Source organism: Amblyraja radiata, chromosome 22 (assembly GCF_010909765.2).
Source record: "Amblyraja radiata isolate CabotCenter1 chromosome 22, sAmbRad1.1.pri, whole genome shotgun sequence".
NCBI lineage: Eukaryota > Metazoa > Chordata > Chondrichthyes > Rajiformes > Rajidae > Amblyraja > Amblyraja radiata.
Window position 1 is genome coordinate 17817834 of NC_045977.1, and position 19119 is coordinate 17836952.

The 19119-nt window shown below is 45.4% G+C and overlaps 1 protein-coding gene across 1 annotated transcript in view; it reads right to left on the reverse strand.

The window, feature by feature from the left end:
- Positions 1-2440: 2440 nt before the first annotated feature.
- The window catches only part of slc5a10 (solute carrier family 5 member 10), an 84123-nt gene continuing 67444 nt past the window's right edge, over positions 2441-19119 (reverse strand). The window contains exons 11-16 of the mRNA XM_033040505.1: positions 11643-11750; positions 8479-8629; positions 7740-7908; positions 6421-6636; positions 4767-4872; positions 2441-3680 (exon numbers count right to left, since the gene is read on the reverse strand). Coding sequence (XP_032896396.1) covers positions 3487-3680; positions 4767-4872; positions 6421-6636; positions 7740-7908; positions 8479-8629; positions 11643-11750 — 944 coding nt within the window. The 3' untranslated portion in view covers positions 2441-3486. The remainder of the gene's footprint in view (positions 3681-4766; positions 4873-6420; positions 6637-7739; positions 7909-8478; positions 8630-11642; positions 11751-19119) is intronic.

Genomic DNA, 19119 nt, shown 5'->3' on the forward strand with positions numbered 1-19119 from the left:
CCTTCTCCCCATATTCCCTGACTCTGCTATCTTTAAGAGCCCTATCTAGGCACGGAGTGATCGCTGATCGGCACGGGCTCAGTGGGCCGAAGGGCCTATTTCCGCGCTGTATAAAGGCGAGAGTCTAATATAGAACCTGTTCACTTTACAACAGAGGGAAAGGAGCGTAAGTGTGGGGGGGGGGGGGGGGGGGGGTGGGGGTGGAGGGGTGGGGGGGGAGGGGTGGGGGGGGGGGGGGGGTTGAGTTGGGTGGGTGTATGCCATTACATATTGTGGGGTGGAGGTTACCCATGGGAGGGGAGGGGAGATACTTGGATGGAAGTCTGATCGTACTTAATCAGTATGAGGGGATCTGATGCAATGTGTGATTGGGAAGGTGTAGAGATGAAGGTGATAATGGGATAATGGGGGGAAAAGGAGTAGCAAAGAAAGGGGCTTATGGAAAGGGAAGGGGGGTGGGGGAAAGTGAGGAAAAGACAGTGGTGAAGAGGCAGCGGGGGGAAATGAGGCGGGAAGTGGGAGAGGGGAAATAAATTGAGGGAGGGGGAGTGGATTGATAGGAGAGAGTAAAAGGAGTAGGGAAATGAAAAGAGAGAGGGGAGACTGGGAGTGGGAAAATGTAAGTGTGGAAAGGAGGGTGGGAAAAGGGGAGAGGCAAAGGCACGGGGGAAATTAGGAAAGATGAGAGAGAAGGGGAATGGGGAAAGGAAGAGTGGAGGCGAGTGGGGGAGAGGAGGAAGTGGACTGTGGGAAGGGAGTGGGGAGAGAGGGAGAAGTGGAGTGGGGTCAGAATGGGGAGAGAGGAGGCAGGGAAGTGGGGGGAGTGGGGAGAGAGAAGAGGGGGAGGAGAATGGGGAGAGAGGAGTAAGGGGGTGGGAGAAGGGAGCGGGGAGAAGTAAAGAGGGACTGTGGAATGGGGAATGGTGAAGGGTAGTGGGGGGAGGGGATGGGGAATGATGGGATTGTGTAGCAGGAGCTGGCAGGAACTCAATGGACCAAGTGACCTCCCGCTGTGTGATAACAATTCAAAGGTTCTATGCTTCCAGGGAAGAGGCCTCAGCTGAATGTTGGGCCCCTCACTCGCATGTACGCTGGGACTGTGAACTGCTTCAAGACTGGGCAGCAATCTCTCTCTCGCTATCCGAATCAACACGCCAGGCAGTTACACAACAGGCTCCATCAGACAAACCACTGCTGGCTTCATGCCTGTAAAATGGCTCCTGTGGCCTAGTGTATAAATACGTGCAGGGCGGCACAGTGGCGCAGAGGTAGAGTTGCTGCCTTGCAGCACTAGAGACCCAGGTCTGATCCTGATTACGGAGTTTGTACGTTCTCCCTGGTTTTCTCCAGGTGCTCCGGTTTCCTCCCACACTCCAATGGCGGACAGGTTTGTAGGTTAATTAGCTTGTGTAAATCGCCCCTAGTGTGTGTAGGATAGAACTAGTGTGTATGGTGATCGCTGGTTAGCATGGACTCAGTAGACGGAAGGGCCTGTTTCCACTCTGTATCTCTAAACTAAACGAAACAATTGCAAAATGAAGCATTAAATAGTTAAAGACCGAGTTATACAACCTTTCCTCTGCACTAAGCGAGTGGCCGATTAATACTCACTATTTTTGTTTGCGCGTTTTCCCGGTGACTGAGTGGGTTTCCCCCGAGTTCTCCAGTTTCCTCCCACATCCCAAAGGGATGTTGGTTAATTGTCCCTCTGTAAGTTGCCCCCTAGAGCGTACGGAGTGGATGAGAAAGTGGAATAACATAGAACTAGTGTGAGTGGGTGATCGATGGTCGGCATGGACTCGGTGGGCCGAAGGGCCTTTCTCCATGCTGCATCTCTTCAAAAAACATCTTCATAGACTTGGATTTCTTGAAGAATAGCTGATTTTAATAATCACCTGTGACGACAACAATAAGATCAAAGCTACAAAGGCTGGAAATCAGAAATTAACTCACGTCTAAAATGTAAGAATCTGTATCCTCTCCAACGTCGTTGGTTGGCTTGATATCCCTAGTAATCTCTGAGGTGTTTTAAATTTTAAACCAGGTGCAGAGTGTGGGAATAGGCAGTTCAGGAATTTAAAATGGTCTATACACCAAAAATGTGAGTGGCGGATTTATATATAAAAACACTGTAGGTGAATCTTCAAACTTGATTTGGATCTGAGCTATGAAACAATGTGTTATGAGAGAGTTAAAGAATGGTAAAAGGGCAAAAAACAAACTGCTGGAGGAGGGCGGCACAGTGGCACAGTAGTAGAGCTGCTGCCTTACAGCGCCAGAGACCCGGGTTCGATCCTGACTACGGGTGCTGTCCGTGCAGAGTTTCCACATTCTGCATGGGTTTTCTCTGGGTGCTCCCACCCTCCAAAGATGTACAGGTTGGTAGGTTAATTGGCTTCAGTAAAATTGTAAATGATCCCTAGTGTGTAGGATATGTACAGGGTGATCGCTGGTCGGCACGGACTCAGTGGGCCGAAGGGTCTGTATGTCTAAACTAAACTAAAGGAACTCAATGGGTCGAGCAGCATCTGCGGGGAAGGAATTGTCGACCATTGACCCCTTTGCCTGCACAGTTGCTGCTTGACCTCGGTCCATTGAGTTCCTCCAGCAGTTCATTTCTTGCTCCATATTCCAGTTTCTGCCATCGCACGGGTGGAAGAGGTTGGTTTACGTGGGCATCTAAGCGCAGGAGGGAGAGAATCAAAGAGGTGGTGGGGGGAGTTGGTGACAGCAGCAAATGTGGGCCTGGTGAGAAGAACCGGGAGGGGGGGGGTCTTACCCCCAAGTTCAGCTGCGGGAGGCACCTGCCCGGGGAACAAGCGCTGAAGAAGACCAGCAAGGAGAGGGACGACAGTTCTAGAGACGGGTCTTTGTGGCCAGCTGCAGCTGGGACGTTGAAATGGGGGCAAGTGGGCAACTCTTACATATAGACTCGGTGGGCTGTTATGTACATTCTGTACCAACCGGGGATTGTGCTTATCTATGGTGATAGTCTTGTTGAGCTGAATGCAAAATAAGTATTTCACTGTACCTTGGTACACGTTTAGTTTAGTTTAGTTTATTGCCACGTGTGCAGTGAAAAGCGTGGTAGTGAAGAAACCGGTGAACCATCACTGAGATAAGGGAGGAGACATTTAGGAAGGAGTCCAATGTCTTGCTATGTTTCAAAGATGCATTGTCACTCCCCACTCTCCCCACATCTCAACACTTCTCTTCGTGCAGAGGGTTGGGAGAAGGCAGGGTGAGACGTGGGCACAGATTTTGGACCATTATATATATATACATATAGCATGGAGAATATTGGAGAAGATTACATCAATCAAGTCTGAAATGGAGCTAATACTTTTCTCACTCAACCACGAGATAGAAAACATAATGGAAACCAGTTTACCTACAAATTCCACTGATTATACGTTTTCTGGAATCACATGCGACAAAATATACACTCAGGGTTGTTATAGATGTACTGTCGCGCCACTTGCTGACTCAAGCGAAGTACGCGTACAGAAAGATGTTCACGGAGACGAGGATAATTGCGTTTATACAACACACCCGTGACCAGAATGGGCTCTCATGGATGTCGGTGTTGTTGCGCTGTTGGTTGCCGCAGTCTCCCTCTGTCTTGGTACTGCAGCAGAGGTCAGTCCACGACCGCTTCTGTCGTATCGTCCCCACTGTACCTAACGCCCAAAGAACAGAAGAATATAGTAAGTAAATAATCAGGCCACAAGACGTCAAGAGTCAAAAGTGTTTTATTGTCATATGTCCCGAAACGGAACAATGAAATTCTTACTTTCAACAGCACAACAGATATGTAAATGTAGTACTCTGTAAACACCACAGTAAACAACCAATATATATATATGTGTGTGAATACACACGCACATGCACACACGCACGCACGCACACACACACACGCACGCACGCGCACGCACACACACGCACGTACGCACGCAAGCATGCACACACGTATGCGCACACTCGCACGCGCACACACACGCACGCACGCAAGCATGCACACACGCATGCGCACACACACACGCACACACATGCACGCGCGCACACACACACACACACACATGCACGCACACGCACACGCACGCACGCGCACGCACACACACGCACGTACGCACGCACACACGCACATACACGCATGCACACACACATTTTGGTTGTTTATTATGGTGTTTACAGAGTACTACATTTACATATCTGCATTTATAGATGGATACATACAAAAACACACAATATAAATATACATACATACATACTGTATAAATATATATATATTATGTGTGTGTGTGTGTGTGTGTATATATATATATATATATATATATATATATATACACACACATATATACACATATACACACATAGTATGTATAATCACCCGTATACTAGCACTGTCCTACACACTAGACAATCTACAATTAACAGGAGCCAATTAACGTACGTTTTTGGAGTGTGGGAGGAAACCGGAGCAACTGAGGGAACCCACCCGGTCACAGGGGGAACATACAAACTCCGTACAGACAGCATCTGTAGTCGGGAGCGAACCTGGCTCTGTGCCGTGCAATGTAAGGCAGCAATTCAACCGCTGGGCCACTGTGCCGCCCTATCGATGGTTCAATGGCTCAGGATCACATTTTTTGGTGAAACTGCCCAGTAAACCATGGTCAAGATGAGATCGGAAGGTGCAAATAACACACAGAATAAGCAACGTGCCTTCCATCCTGCAAAGTGACAAAACGTTGAAGTCCTCCTACCTTCTGTTCCACTCTCCCAGGCCTGTCCTTCAGGAGATGTCTTTGGCAGGGAGATGTCTGGCTGCCTTCTGTCGCGTGGAAGAGTCCACCATGTAACACCTGCCTTCTAAGGATCAAGCATATTTAGAAATTACATTTATTGAAGATCTGGAATAAAGCAGCCATCAAGTGAACACATTTTAGTACAAGTACCATCGTTCCAATAAAAAACAGAAAGTAAAAAACAAATGATCCGCTGGAGGAGCTAAAATGTAACAGGAAGGAACTGCAGATGCTGATTCATGCCAAGGATAGACAGAGTGTTGGAGTAACTTAATGGGTCAGGCAGCATCTCTGGAGTTAAAAGGATAGGTGACTTTTCGAGTTGGGACCTTTCTTCAGAATCCTACTAACTAGAATTCAGAAGAATCCCAACCTGAAATGTTACCTACCTTTTATTTCTCCAGAGATGCTGCATGAGCTGCTGAATTACTCCAGCACTTTGAGCCTGTCTTTGAACTACTGGTTGCACCACTTTATGAGAGTATCCAGCAATTCTGTGGAGAATGAACCTGGGTTAATGTTTCAGATCCGTGATCGGCAAAGTGAGGAGATAAATGTGGGAAAGATAGAGAGGTGGAGAGGGAGCATCAGTGAATGGGTGCAAAGCAAAGTTGTTAGTACCAATATTTTCAGTGCCATCTAATTTGTTGATGGATGACGGCAATTAGTGAGGGGTGATCTTATAGAGGTGTATAAAATCACAAGGGGAATACATAAGGTGAATGCATTGTCTTTTACCCAGGGCTGGGGTATCATACCAGAGGTCATACGTTTAAGGTGAGAGGGGAGCAGTTTTGGGCCCCGTATCTGAGGAAGAATGTGCTGGCGTTGGAGAGGGTCCAGAGGAGGTTCACTCGAATGATCCCAGGAATGATTGATTGGGTTAACATATGAGGAGCATTTGGCAACACTGGGCCTGTACTCGCTGGAGTTTAGGAGGATGAGGGGGAACTTACCGAATGGTGAAAGGCCTGGATGTGGAGAGGATGTTTCCACTAGTGGCACAGCCTCAGAATAAAAGGGCGCAGCTTTAAAAAGGAGATGAGGAGGAATTTATTTCATCAGAGGGTGGTGAATCATTGCCACAGAAGGCCATGAATGGATATTTTTAAGAAAGCGATTGACAGATTCTTGGTTAGTGCGGGTGTCGGGGGTTTTGGGGAGAAGGCGGGAGAATAGGGTTGAGAGGGAAAGATAGATCAGCTATGATTGAATGGCGGAGTAGACTCGATGGGCCAAATGGCCTAATCCTGCTCCTGTAACCGGTGAACATGACGTTATGATTGGCAGATGGATGGAGATAGTAACTGCGGCTGGAGGTAATAAATGGAGAAGACAGAATGCCGTAGATGGTGGATTCTGATGATAAGGGAAGAAGGGGAGTGAAATGTAGAACCAGAGGGAAGGATGGTGGAAGATCAGGGTGGGGCAGAGGGGAAGGGAGAAGAGACGTCAGGCAGGCAGAGTAGGGAGGGGTAGGTGATGAGTGGATGGAGGAGGTGGAAGGAACTGGGGAAGAGAGGCGGAGGAATGGAAGGAAAGGTGTGCACGGAATGCTGGAAGAGCAACGTTGGCTACACAAACACATCATAAAGCAGTAGCTGGAACATACCAGGCTCTCTTTGGGAGGATCAGTCAGCAGGCTGGTTGCCACGACAACGAGCGCAGTCAGGGCGCAGAGTATGACCGCAAAGTGCAGGTAGTGAACTTTCCTCAGGATGGGCGGCCTTGGGTCGTACAGACCGCAGCGAGGCGGTGGGTAGGAAAATTCCATTATCATTCTCGCCAGTCCGATTGCCAACCCAACCATCAGTCCCCAGAAGGCACCCTGCAAGCAAGCAGGCCGCCATTACTGACTGACTACTACAACAACACTTAAAAGACATTTGTAAGTTCATAAGTTCATGTTATAGTAGCAGAATTGGGGCATTTGGCCCATCAAGGCTACAGTGCCATTCAATCATGGCATCTGACTTTCCCTCTCAATCCCATTCTTCTGCCTTCTCCCCATAACCCCTGACACCCTCCTTACTAATCAAGGATCTGTCAATCTCCACCTTCCATTGACGGCCTCCATAGCTGTCTGTGGCAATGAATTCCATAGATTCACCACCCTCTGACTAAATAAATTCCTCCTCATCTCCTATCTAAAGGTACATCCTTTTATTCTGAGGCTCTGGTCTCCGGTCCTAGACTCTCCCACTTGTGGAAACATCCCCTCCACATCCACTCTATCCAGGCCTTTCACTATTTGGTAAGTTTCAAGGAGGTCCTCCCTCATCCTTTTAAACTCCAGCGAGTACAGGCCCAATGCCACCAAACGCTCATCATATGTTAACACAATCATCCCTAGGTTCATTCTTGAGAACCTCCTCTGGACCCTCTCCAATGCCATCCTCAGATATGGGGCCCAAAACTGCTCATGTGGTCCGACCAGCACCACTTGGACAGGTACAGGGATAGGAAAGGTTTGAGGGATATGGGCCAAATGCGGGCAGGTGGGATTTAGTTTAGTTTAGAGATACAGCGTGGAAACATGTCCTTCAACCCACCAAGTCCAATGCGACCAGTGATCCCCGTACATCAGCACTACCTTACACATGAGGGACAATTTGCAACTCTTACCAAAGCCAATTAACCTACAAATCTGTACATCTTTGGAGTGTGGGAGTGAACCAGAGCACCTGGCGAAAACCCACACGATCACGGGGAGAATGTACCAACTCTGTACAGACAGCGCCCTTAGTCAGGATCGAACCCGGGTCTCTGGTGCTGTAAGGCAGCTACTATTTCGCTGTGCCACTGTGCCGCCACTAGAGGCATTAGTGTAGAAAGGGTACCTTGGTTGGCATGGTCAGGTTGGGCCGAAGGGCCTTTTTACCGGCCCACACGTCTATGGCTCTATGATTCCATGAATCTCAACATACTTACACACTCATTTGCTCTTTTCCAAAACACAGCAAGGAGAAAGACAGCGGTAACTGGAGGAGCTAAGTAGCTGGTAACCGACTGAATGTAAACAAAGAGTTGCCCACTGTTGGCACTCTGTAAAATGGGGATCCAGATCAGGCTAACTGCGACCAGTATCACAGTCACAATCCTAAAGGCAAAGGACAAGGAAGTGGTGAAACATTAGCTGAATAGTTTAGTTTAGTTTAGAGACACAGAGTGGAAACATACCGTTCGGCCTACCGAGTCCACGTCAACCATCGATTACCCATTCACAGGTTCATTACTAGTTCTATGTTAACTCACTTTCACACCCACTCCCTACACACTAGGGACAATTGACAGAAGCCAATTAACCTGCTTCTTATCTCCAGAGATGCTGCCTGACCCGACCCACTGAGTTACTCCAACATTTTGTGTCTATCTTTGGTGTAAACTAGCATCTGCACTTCCTTCCTACACACTAGCCCACAAACCCGCACATCTTTGGGATGTGGGAGGAAACCGGAACACCCAGAGGAAACCCATGTGGTCACAGGGAGAACGTGCAAACTCCGCACAAGCAGCACCTGAGGTTGGGATCAAACCCGGGTCCCTAGCACTGAGAGGCAGCAACTCTACCAGCTGTGCCACTATGAGGGTACCATTTTTATATGGTAAACTGGACTAGATTGTTTTTTCAAAATGGATGCCATTAGTAGCATCTCTGGTTCAACTTTACCTTCCCACAAGGAGTAGTTCTCGTTCATTGGCATCCTTCCTGATCTTCCTCCAGATGTCCATGGTAAACAGCGTGCTGCTGCTGTTGAATATAGATGTCAGGGAGGACATGAGAGCTGCCATTATAACAGCAATCATTAGTCCTCGTAAACCTGGAATCAGGTCAAAGAGCAACAACAGTTAAAGCCAATACATCTTATTTTGCCAAACAGTTTCACTCCCCTTCCCATTCCCACACTGACTTTTCTGCCCTGGGCCTCCTCCACAGTCAGAGTGAGGCCACATGCATATTGGAGGAATAGCACCTCATATTTCACTTGGGCAGCTTACAACCCAGCGGTATGGAGCGTTGATCTAATATTGTAAATGCTGCAATCCCTCTCCCCATCACTCCTCCCCTCCCCCACTGTTCACATCCTTGTATCCCTGTCGTTAGCACATCTTCCCCAGCCAACAATGGGCCATTGTGGGCTCCACCTTTCCTGAACTGTTGCCCGCCCAGATTTGTTCTGGCCTTTTTTCACTTCCAGTTCCCCCTCCCCGCCCCCCCTCCCCCCCCACCACCTCTATCTTTCAGTCTGTAGAACGGTTCCCACACGAAGCGTCACCTATCCCTGTTCTCCAGAGATGCTGCCTGACCCGCTGCGTTACTCCAGCATTTTGTGTCTATTTTTGGTGTAAACCAGCTTCTGCAATTCCTTCCTTCATGACTTTTTTTTAGATTTTTTTGAGAAATACAACACGGAAACAGGCCCTTCAGCCCACGGAGTCCGCGCCGACCAGCAATTTCCCCGTGCACCAGCACTATCCAACACACTTGGGACAATTTTACAAATTTACCAAAGCTAATTAACCAACAAACTTGCACATCTTTGGAATGTGGGAGGAAACCGGAGCACCCGGAGGAAACCCATGCGGTCGCAATGTGAACATGCAAACTCCGTACAGACAGCACCCGAGGTCTGGATCAAACCCGATTCTCTACCACTGCGCCACTTATGGGAGTGCTTCCAAAAATTAATTAAAACCAACCCATCAAAGAAAGTAGAAGGACAAGTGGACAAACACTTGGTCAGAGTAGCAGATGTTGAAGAACATCTTAAAAGAGGAAAGAGAGGAGGAAAAGTGGAAGGAGAGAATTTCGTAGCTCAGTACGTGAGCAACTGAAGTAATGGTCACCGATGTTGGAGCAACTAAGTCAGGAGTTAGTGGGCAGAATAGATCGAGTAGACAGGCAATAGATTGAGTAGATAGACCGCGTGGACAACCTTTCTCCCAGAGTGGACATGTGAAAGACTGAGTGGACGTAGGTTTATGGTGAGAGAAGCAAAGTATTAAGGAGACGTGTCGGGCTAGTTTTCAGTAAAATTCTTGATTAGTACGGGTGTCAGGGGTTACGGGGAGAAGGCAGGAGAATGGAGTTGAGAGGGAAAGATAGATCACCCATGATTGAATGGCAGAGTAGACTCGATGGGCCGAATGGCCGAAATCTGCTCCTTTGACTCATGAATTTATGAACATAAGTTTTTTTACACGGAGAGTGGTGGGTGCCTGGCACACACTGCCAGGGTTATTGGTGGTGGTAGATAGGATAATCACATTTAAGAGACTTTCAGATAGGCACATGTACAGTATATACAGGGAATGAGGGGATTATATCCCTTGGAGGCAGATTAGATTAGTTTATCTTGGCATCATGTTCAGCACAGACAATGTGGGCCGAAGGGCCTGTTCATGTGCTGCATATTAATATGTTCTCTGTTCCAAATCCTAAGTATTACATGTTATAAACTGCTTTGGAGATGTGAATGGTACTGCATAAATGTAAATTATTTATGTTAGAAAATATAATTCTTTCAATTAAATTCTTAATTTATGTGTTTCTTTCTGAAGTGGTTTCTGGGATTCATCTCAAATATTCATTGAATAATATTAAATTATTATACTAGTAAATTCTCAATAAAATGACTAATTTTATTTATTTGTTGTGACAAACAGAAATAGAAAAATGGAAAGACGCTCGTAATTTCCTAGTATTACTTCACAATTTTCAAATGAGTAAGACAGTACGAGTTATGCATCCTGCAATTTTTGTGAAGTTTGTTCTTTGTTGAAAATGTGAGTACTTTCCCGTTGTGCGAACCTGTTCATTTTGGTTTTGTTTAGTTGTTTAGTTTAGAGATACAGCGCGGAAATTGGCCCTTCGGCCCACCGCGCTCGCACCGAACATGGTCATCCGTACACTAACACTCACCTATGGACTAGGGACAATTCACAATCTTTACCAAAGCCGATTAACCTACAAACCTGCCTGTCTTTGGAGTGCGGGAGGAAACCTGAGCACCCGGGGAAAACCCACGCAGTCACAGGGAGACAGCACCCGTAGTCAGGATGGAACCGGGGTTTAGCCTGGCGTTGTAAGGCAGCAACTCTACTGCTGCGCCACTGAGCTACCCTCCTCTGCATTGATTTTTGCCCTTTTACCCGTTCTTTAGCCGGCTCTTGTAACATATCAAAGGGTATCAAAGGTATCAAAGGTATTTTATTGGTCACATTCACATACACCTAGGTGTAGTGAAGTGAAATGCTTCTTGCCATTTTGCAGCACATAAAGAAGGAATACAGACATAACATTAATAAGAGTTTTAAACATAAAGAACATCCCCCCACAATGGTTCCCATTATGAGGGAAGGCACAAAGTCCAGTCCCCAACCCCAGTTCACCCATAGTCGGGCCTATTGAGGCCTCCACAGTTGCGCTCCAGCTCCAGCGCTGTGCCGCCGCCGAAGCCGAGGTTCTGGGCGGTCCCCGACAGGAAACGCCGCTCCAGGCCCGCTGGTAGGCCGCGAGGATGGGTCGAAGCTGCTGCCTCTCCGACCAGGTAGGGACCCTGAAAGGTAGTTTACCCCCTTCCCCCCCCCCCCCCCCCCCCCCCCACATAAAAAAATCTAGACCTCCAAACAAAACACTTTAACTAACTAAAATAAAAATAAAAAGATGAAAAGACAGACAGCTGCTGGCTGGGCAGCCGTGCACAGGTCAGCGCCCCCTACATATCCTTTCATAGATCAGATCCAAAGCTACTGCGCCACCATGCTGCCCTGAATTTGTAATCATTGATTTCTTCAAGAACATGAAGACTGTATAAATGAAATAAAAGTTACCATCGGGCATGAGTTCAATCACGAGCTTGGGGAAAGCGATGTTAGAACAGCCCACTTTGGTGCCACACACTTTCAAACATTCCTCGGGGTCTACGCATGCAACAGCATCTGTGGATGAAGGAATAGGAATAAGATTACTGATATTGCCCAATAAATCGTTAATGAGAGTGTACTCCTTTGGGTGAAAGATTTACATTCAGGGTATAATGGTACTTGAACATAAAGCATAGAACTGTCGAGCATAGGAACAGGCCCTTCAGCCCACAATGTTCGTGCCAACCATGATGCCAAGATAGACTAATCTCTGCCTGCACATGATCCATATCCATCCATTCCCTGCATATCTAAAATCCTCTCAAACACAACAATCATGTCTGCCTCGACCACCATCCCTGGCAGCTTTGCTCCTTTCAAGTTAAAACTATGCCTGTGACATTTCTGCCCTGGGAAAAAGATTCTGACAGCCCACCCTATAATGCCTCTCATAATTTTATATACTTCTATCAGGTCTCACCACAGCCTCAGGCAAAACAATACAACTTCTCCATGCAGTCTAACCTCTCTGTGTAGCTAATATCACCTAAACCATGCATCATACTGGTAACGATAGACACAAAGTGTCAGGTAGCATCTCTGGAGAAAAAGAATGGGTGACGTTTCAGGGTCAGGACCCTGAAGAATAACGGATGAAGATATGTAAAAGCACATAAAATTATGAGTGAGAGATAGGGTAGACAGTCAGAACCTTTTTCCCAGGATGGAAATATAAAATACTAGGGGGCATAGTTTTGAGATGAGAGGGGCAAAGTTTAAGGGCAAGTTTTGTTTTACACAGAGAATGGTGGGTGCCTGGAACATGCCCGGGGGTGGTAGTTGAGGCAGATATGATAGTGGCGTTGGAGAGACAATAGTACTTTATTGTCACATGCACAGAGGTACAGTGAAATGTGTTTTTTGCACACGAGTCAGTAAAATCTTAGTATACATGAGCATAATCATATCTAAGTACAAGAGTGTAAGAATACTAGATTACATTGAGGCAGTGCACAAGATTGGATAGGCATGTAGATATGCAGGGAATGGAGGGATATGGATTAGTTTAGTTTGGAGATACAGCATGGTATGGAGCCTTTCGGCTACACTGACCATCGATCACCTGTTCACACTCGTTCTATGTTATTCTGTTGTCTCAACCACTTTCTACATGTTATGGCCAATTAACCTACACAATCTGGGAGACCAGGGCATCGGAGATGTCCTCATTCTTTAGGAAACGGGCGTTCCCCATTTCCATTATAGATGAGGCTCTCTCTAGGGTCTCCTCGATATCCCGCAGCTCCGTTCTTGCTCACCCTCCCCCCATTCGTAACAAGGACAGGGTCCCCCTTGTCCTCACCTTCCACCTCATCAGCCGTTGCATACAGTATATAATCCTCCAACATTTTCGTCACCTCCAACGGGAACCCACCACTGGCCACATCTTCCCATCTCCACCCCTTTCTGCTTTCCGCCCCCCTCGACTACATCTAAGGACCCCGACAGTCTTTTCAGGTGAGGCAGAGATTCACTTACATCTCCTCCAACCTCATCTACTGTATCCGCTGTTCCAGGTGTCAACTCCTGTACATCGACAAGACCAAGCTCAGGCTCGGCGATCGTTTCGCTGAACACCTCAGCTCAGTCTGCCTGAACCAACCTGATCTCCCGGTTGCTCAGCACTTTAACTCCCCCTCCCATTCCCAATCTGACCTTTCTGTCCTGGGCCTCCTCCATTGTCTGGGTGAGGCCCACCGCAAATTGGAGGAACAGCAACTCATATTTCACTTGGGTAGCTTGCATCCCAGCGGTATGAACATTGACTTCTCTAACTTCAAATAGCCCTTGCTTTCCCTCTCTCTCCATCCCCTCCCCCTCCCCAGTTCTCCCGCCAGTCTTACTGTCTCCGACTACATTCTATCTTTGCCCACTCCCCTGACATGAGTCTGAAGAAGGGTCTCGACCCGAAACGTCACCCATTCTTTCTCTCCAGAGATGCTGCCTGTCCCGCTGAGCTACTCCAGCATTTTGTGGTGTACCTCCAATCTAGGAGACATTTCCGTACAGGAATGAGGGGATGCTACGTTATTGGAAGTGCTGGCTGTTAGATAAGACAATGAAATATGGTTTAATCTGCCCTCTCGGGTGTCTGTAAAAGACCCCAACATACTCCAAAACCAATGTTAATTTCTCAAAAAATACCTCAAGCAGATTGCATTAACTTTCTTTCAACTCATTTTGAATGGATGAATCCTCTGCTCTACTCTCCACCACACAATCCTTAAATCATTCTCTACTTTATATCAAAGAAGAAAAAATCATCTGGAGGACAATGGAAGATTATGACAAAATACTTCCAATTTCCTCAACAAATTTGAAGATTAGCGATCAACATTTATCATTACGGGTATATAATTTAATGTATCCTACTCAATGGAGATTATATGTTAGGCAATGAAAGAAAGCAAGTTCCTTCAAAGTGAATTATTTCATAACTTATCATTAACATAAAGACAAGCATTGGAAATATTTTGATGTTATTATGTGCTTTGTAAAAATGATCTGCCAAAAAGCAGTTAGTCACGAAAGTAACAGGTTCAGACTGTTCCAAATTCCCACAGGAATGCTCTCCCCAGCATCAGTCGAACATCAGGCTCTGATTTACTGATGACTTCATTTCCAGGTGAGTCAAATGAATCATAACCAAAACTGAAGCAAAGGATGCCAAGAACTTCCAAGAACTATTTCAGTCAGGGAAACATTGCCCAAGGCACAGTGGTGATGGTGTTAATGATTGTTCTAAGCGACTATCTTTGACATGTTCTCTGGATGGGCATCACAGTGGAGCAGTTGGTTGAGCTGCTGCCTTACGGATCCAGAGATCCGGGTTCGATCCTGACCATGGGTGCTGTCTGTGTGGAGTTTGCACGTTCTCCCCCTGCAACCATGTGGGTTTCCTAAGGGTGCCCCAGTTTCCTCCCACAACCCAAATATGTGAGGGTTTGCAAGGTGGCACAGGGGGCATAGTGGGTAGAGTTGCTGCCTTGCAGTGCCAGTGCCCCAGGTTCGATCCTGGTCTTGGGTGCTGTGTGGAATTTACATTTTCTCCCTATGGGTTCCCTCCACGCGCTTCCATTTCCCCCCACATCCTAAAGCCATGCGGGTTTGTATGTTAACTGGCCCTCTGTAAAATTGCCCCTATGCCACAGAGCAGATGAGAAATTGGAATAACAGAACAAATGCGAACCTGTGATCGATGGTCTGTGTGGTCTCCATGGGCCGAAGGGCCCGTTTCCATGCTGTATCTCAATCAATCAATCAATTCTCTAATGGACATTAATATTTATTATATTTATCGGGGATGCTGCCTGACCCACTGAGTTACATCAGTATTTTGTGTCTTTCCTTGGTAAACCAGCATCTGTAGCCTTGGGCGGTGGAGGCAGGTTCTCTGGATGCTTTCAAGAGAGAGGAATTGCAAAGCTCTTTAACATTCTGCATGTTATGAGTCAAAAGCACATATTGTCCTATAAACAATGGAACGATTAAATTCTTACTTGTAAACATAGAAAATAGGTGCAGGAGGAGGCCATTTAGGCCTCGTGTCTGCACTGTAGCACCTTAACAAGCCGGTAAACGCAATACACAAGATAAAAATAATAATGAAAAAGGATTCAATGATTATAATCATAATACTTGTGCCAAATAAACAAAATGCATAGTACAACCAAAGACACAGTCCATGGAAATCCCTAGTTGCTGCCATTAGTGCTGGGTAGTTTTCAAGAGCCTGATAGTTGCTGGGAAGAAGCTGTACGTGAACCTGCTGATAGACATCGCATACAGCATATAATCCTCCAACATTTTCGCCACCTCCAACGGGATCCCACTACTGGCCACATCTTCCCATCTCCACCCCTTTCTGCTTGAGTAGTCGCCCAAAGAGTCGTACCTTTTTCTGGTCGCCGCTGGATTTTGAACATTTTGAACATTTTCAGCGACCTGCTGCGACTATGATGGGTACCGGCAAGTCACCGAAAAAAATCGCCCAAGTGGGAGAGGCCCTTAATTCTCCTCAATCTTTTATGGGAGAAGCGTTAATGAGTTTTCTTTTGTTATTGCATCAATGTGCTGGGCCCAGGACAGATCTTCAGAGATATGCACACCAGGAATTTGAGATTGTTGACTTTCTCCACCACCATCCCATATCTACACAACAGCAATCCTCCTTCTGCAGTAATGTAACCTCTGATTAACACTGACTAATGCCATGACTCCGACAAAAATATTATACCCATAACTGCAAATTAAGCTATACGGACACTATTGATCGACATATGATAGAGCAACAAACTATTAATAAATCTTGGTAATCTTTATATTAAATCGCAGGATTAATTTTTAATTTAATATCAAAGGATATTCAAAGGCATTTTATCTATCTATTTATATATTTATTTATTTGATTATTTATTTCGAACAGAATAAAATAATAAAAAGCAAGTGTGAAACAGCATACAAAAAAACAAAACAAGAATATTTATAAAGTGTCATACACAATATCTATAAATAAATGAAATCGTATGTCCAAAAAGGAGCAGGAAGAAGCCAAAGCTTATTAATTCCCACCCCTTATTCAACTGATTATAATTATCTTATACAAATTTAGCAGCTATATGTACACCATATGTACATCAGCAGCTATATGTACACCAACTTATTTACATTTATACACTAATCAAATATTTACAAAGCCATACAAAAAAGAGAGAAAAAAAAAAAAAAGAAAAGAAAAAACCCTCATATACAGGTACTATACAGTATCTTAGTCATATATATACATCGCATAATTAATTTAATATCAAAGGATATCAAAGGTCTTTTGCTTTCATTTTTACTCAAATTGGCATGCGCATTTTAGAGTAGCTAGTAATTCTGAAATATTTATTCATCTTTAGTTTAGTTTAGTTTAGTTTAGTTTAGAGATACAGCATGGAAACAGGCCCTTCGGCCCACTAAGTCCATGCCGAACAACAATCACCCATACACTAGCATTATCCTACACATTAAGGACAATTTACAGAAGCGAATTAAGCTACAAACCTGCACGTCTTTGGGGTGTGGGAGGAAACCGGAGCGCTCGGAGAAAACCCACGTGGTCACAGTGAGAACGTGCAAACTCCATACAGACAGCACTCATGGTCATGATCGAACCCGGGTCTCTGGCGCTGTGAGGCAGCAACTCTACCACTGTGTCACCCCACATCATCCATTTATAAATCACATTAGGTTATTGATGGACAACCAATCAACAATGCCTTTTTTAAACCTAACAGCAAACCTGAAAAACATCCATATTACATAACGGGGATTAGAATTCCAGCATTGTCAATGTCGACCACTCCTTCGGCAGTTATTTCTTTGAGATGGACAAGCACTTGCAATGGATAGTTTTAATCCAATGATTCATGACATTTACTTAAGGTCATTTCAAGGTGAGAAGACACGAAGAAAGGTGATATCTATGACATTTCTTGTCACTGTGCGGATTCAACGGTTATGAAGCATGCGGTAATTAATGCAATACATAAACAGACCAAACATAAGACTATAAGTAGGAGTAGCCCTTCCGCACATTAAGGTGGCTGTGTCATTCAATAGGATCATCATTGACCCGAGTTTAGAGTTACAGAGTGGAAGCAGGCCCTTCGGCCCACTGAGTCCATGTCGGCCAACGATCACCCTTTCACTTGTTCTATGGTATCCCAGTTTCGCTACAAATACACTAGGGGAAATTTACCAAATCCAATTAACTTACAAAAACCTGCATCTCGTTGGAACGTGGGAGGAAACCGGAGCTCCCAGAGAAAACCCACGCAATCACAGGGAGAACGTACGAACTCTGTACAGACAGCACACGCTGTCAGGATTGAACCTAGACCTGTGGTGCTGTAAGTCAACAACTTTATTGCTGAGCCACTGATAATGGTGTATTTTTGTCATGATGCAGGAAAAAAACATTGTTTTGCGTGTTATCCCAGGAGAAATTTCATACATGATTAAAATCAAAATGTCATACATAAGTACAACAAGCAAAGAGAAAGGAAACGTGGTGCAGAATATAGTATTACAGCATCAGAGAAAGTGCGTTTAAACTAAATGTCAGGTCAAATCGCTGTCTTGTTGGATCATGATTGTAGATTTATTCTCCTGAAGCGTATTAGTCATAGTCATAGAGTCATACAGCACAGTAACTGGCCCTTTGGCCCATTTTGCCCATGCCAACCCATCTACGCCAGTCTCACCTGCCTGCGTTTGGCCCATATCCCTCTAATTCTTTCCTATCCATGTACCTGTCCAAATGTCTTCTAAATGCTGTTATTGTGCCTGCCTCAACCACCTCCCCTGGCAACTCATTTCATATACTCGCCACTCTCTGTGCGATAAAAATTGCCCCTCAGGTTCCTATTAAATCTGGATATTGGTGAGCCAAGTGAATTTCAAAAATATATATTTATCTAGTTTTGAGGCTACAGTTACTAAGACCATTTGCTTTTATTTTCAAACGAGATTCACATTTATTTAACCACTTGAATTTAAATTTAAATTCAAGTTGTAATGGTGGGGTTTGAACTCATGTCTCAGAATCTGTGGCCCAGAACCCTGGCTTCAAGTCTATTAATTCACACCATGCACCTTCTTGTCCCAATACTTCGTAATGGTGTTTGCAAACAAAATGTTGGTTTAATAGTTCTCCTGTGAAGTTCCTTGTTGTCAAAGTTAATAGCATGAGCTAAATGAAAGTTCTGTCAAATACTAAAGGATCTTCCGATTTCCTGTTATAATCTATTAAAATTACAAATTTTAAACAAAAGCCCACACTAACTCAGTGGATCAGTCAACATCTATGGAGAATGTTTTGGATCGGGTCCCTTCTTCAGATGGAAGGATCCTGACGCGAAACATTGCCTATCCAAGTCCTCCAGGGATAGAAACAGAAACATTGAAAATAGGTGCAGGAGTAGGCCATTCGGCCCTTCGAGCCATCACCGCCATTCAATATCATAGCTGATCATCCAAAATCAGTACCCCGTTCTTGCTTTTCCCACATATTCCTTGATTCCGTTAGCCCTCTTAGCTATATCTAACTCTCTCTTGAAAACATCCAGTGAATTGGCTTCCACTGCCTTCTGTGGCAGAGAATTCCACAGATTCACAACTCGCTGGGTGAAAAAGCTTCCTCATCTCAGTCCTTAGATGCTGCCCGACCCGCCGATTTACTCCAACTTTGTGTCCTTTTGTGTATTAACCAGTAGTCCTTTATTTCTCCATAAAAAGCAGGCTGAATGGTTCGGTGAAGACAAAGTTGTGGCCAAGACCAAAATTGTTTGATATTCATTTTAGCTTGGCAGGTGGGACTAGTGTAGATGGGTCATCTTGG